At 39.3% G+C, this 1,828-nt stretch overlaps 1 protein-coding gene across 1 annotated transcript in view; it reads left to right on the top strand.

Annotated features, from left to right (window-relative positions):
- The first annotated feature begins 1,124 nt into the window (after positions 1–1,124).
- Positions 1,125–1,828, top strand: part of LOC105308684 (olfactory receptor 147-like) — a 9,842-nt gene continuing 9,138 nt past the window's right edge. The window contains 1 exon segment of the mRNA XM_023525718.1: positions 1,125–1,824. Coding sequence (XP_023381486.1) covers positions 1,128–1,824 — 697 coding nt within the window. The 5' untranslated portion in view covers positions 1,125–1,127.

The raw sequence follows: 1,828 nt of genomic DNA, 5'->3' as shown, positions 1-1,828 counted from the left end.
AACTAGAGATTGATGATAGTCCACTTATATAATCACCTTATTTCCCTTTTACACATAAAATCTACTCCCTGGGGAAAAAGCTGAGCAGGCTTCTACACTTATTATAACCAAGTGCATTAAACCATCAAACTCATTAAATTTTCTGTGTCTAGTCAAGTAGCAAATATGATCATTATAAAGTCTGTTTATTTTTCTCTGCTACTTGAGAGAACTCAAAGCCATAACCAGAATGTACAATCTGTAGTTCAGAAAAATTTACAAGGTATGTCTGAATTTAAGTATTCTCTTAGAATCAAAGGAATAAAAGCCTTGGAACCTGAAATTGCTTTTCCAAGAACACAAGAGTTAATATCCAGGATAAGAGAGCACTGAGATTTTCTCACCCATGGTGAGTTTCTAAATTCCATTCATTCTAATATATTCCTTGTTTTCAGATGGAAGCCCCGGGACCTAAGATATACCTTTTTCTTTGCAGTGTGACAATTTCTGAAATTCAAGTAAAACTGGTGAAAATTGTGTTTGAGGGGAGATCAGAGAATGTTCAGAAATATTAGGGAACTCAGAATGTGCAGTCTCTTGGTTAGTAAGTTTTCTTTAAATGGATTGAACTCTCACTGCTCCTCATTTGTGGCTTTTATGCTGTGACATAGGACAGTAACTTAACCTCTCCCTTAATAGGAACAAGACTCTGCATTAGAGTCTAGCACTAGATTCCTAGGGTTCTTGCCTCCAATATTATTAGTAAGAGGGGGTTCACCTGAGTAAAGAGATATTGAAATGGAAGAAAGGCAATTCTGTCCTGGTCCAAACTTCTCGCTTATCTCTTGTTTTTGTTTGTTTGTTTTGTTTTGTTTTTCTGTAGTTATGTTTGCATATGGAAGAACTGGCCTTCCCTCTATAGGCTAAGTTTGTGATGCACTTTGCTATATTTAACTTATAAGACTCCAGTAAGGGAAATAGTGTCGTTTAGTATCCTGACAATGGTAAAAACTTCTTTGGGTCCAAGTTGGGCTAGTCTCAGGCATTCCATGTATATAGTGACTTGTGGAACAAAATACGGCAGGGATAGCTAAGTTATTCTCCATATAACCCTTTTCTCCTGTGTTCGTAGAGTCCCTTGGAGAAGAATGGCTCTCGGAAATGGCTCAGTCGTGACCGAATTCATTCTCATGGGTTTAACAGACCGACCAGAGCTCCAACTCCCCCTGTTCTTCCTGTTTCTAGTAATGTATGTGGTTACTGTGTTGGGAAATTTGGGTCTGATGATTCTAATCATGCTGAATTTACACCTACACACTCCCATGTACTTTTTCCTCTTTAACTTGTCTTTCATAGACCTCTGTTACTCTTCTGTGTTTACACCCAAAATGCTGATTAACTTCATTTCAAAGAAGAATATTATCTCCTATCTGGGGTGCATGACCCAGCTCTACTTTTTCTGCTTTTTTGTTATTTCTGAATGTTATGTGCTGACATCAATGGCCTATGATCGCTATGTGGCCATCTGTAACCCACTTTTGTATAACTATGTCATGTCACCTAAAGTGTGTTCCAATATTATGCTCGGTTCATACTTGATGGCGTTTACTGGTTCTATGGCCCACACTGGGTGCATGCTGAGACTGACTTTCTGTGATGTGAACACCATCAACCACTATTTGTGTGACATCCTCCCCGTGCTCAAGCTCTCTTGCACCAGTACGTACATCAACGAGCTGGTCGTTTACACTGTGGTGGGTGTTAATATCATTGTGCCCAGTCTCATCATCTTTGTCTCTTATGGCTTCATCATCTCTAGCATCCTACGCATCAGCTCCATGGAGGGCAG

This window comes from Pteropus vampyrus, unplaced genomic scaffold (assembly GCF_000151845.1).
Source record: "Pteropus vampyrus isolate Shadow unplaced genomic scaffold, Pvam_2.0 Scaffold613, whole genome shotgun sequence".
NCBI classification, from domain to species: domain Eukaryota; kingdom Metazoa; phylum Chordata; class Mammalia; order Chiroptera; family Pteropodidae; genus Pteropus; species Pteropus vampyrus.
This window is presented reverse-complemented; position numbering and strand designations above follow the sequence as displayed.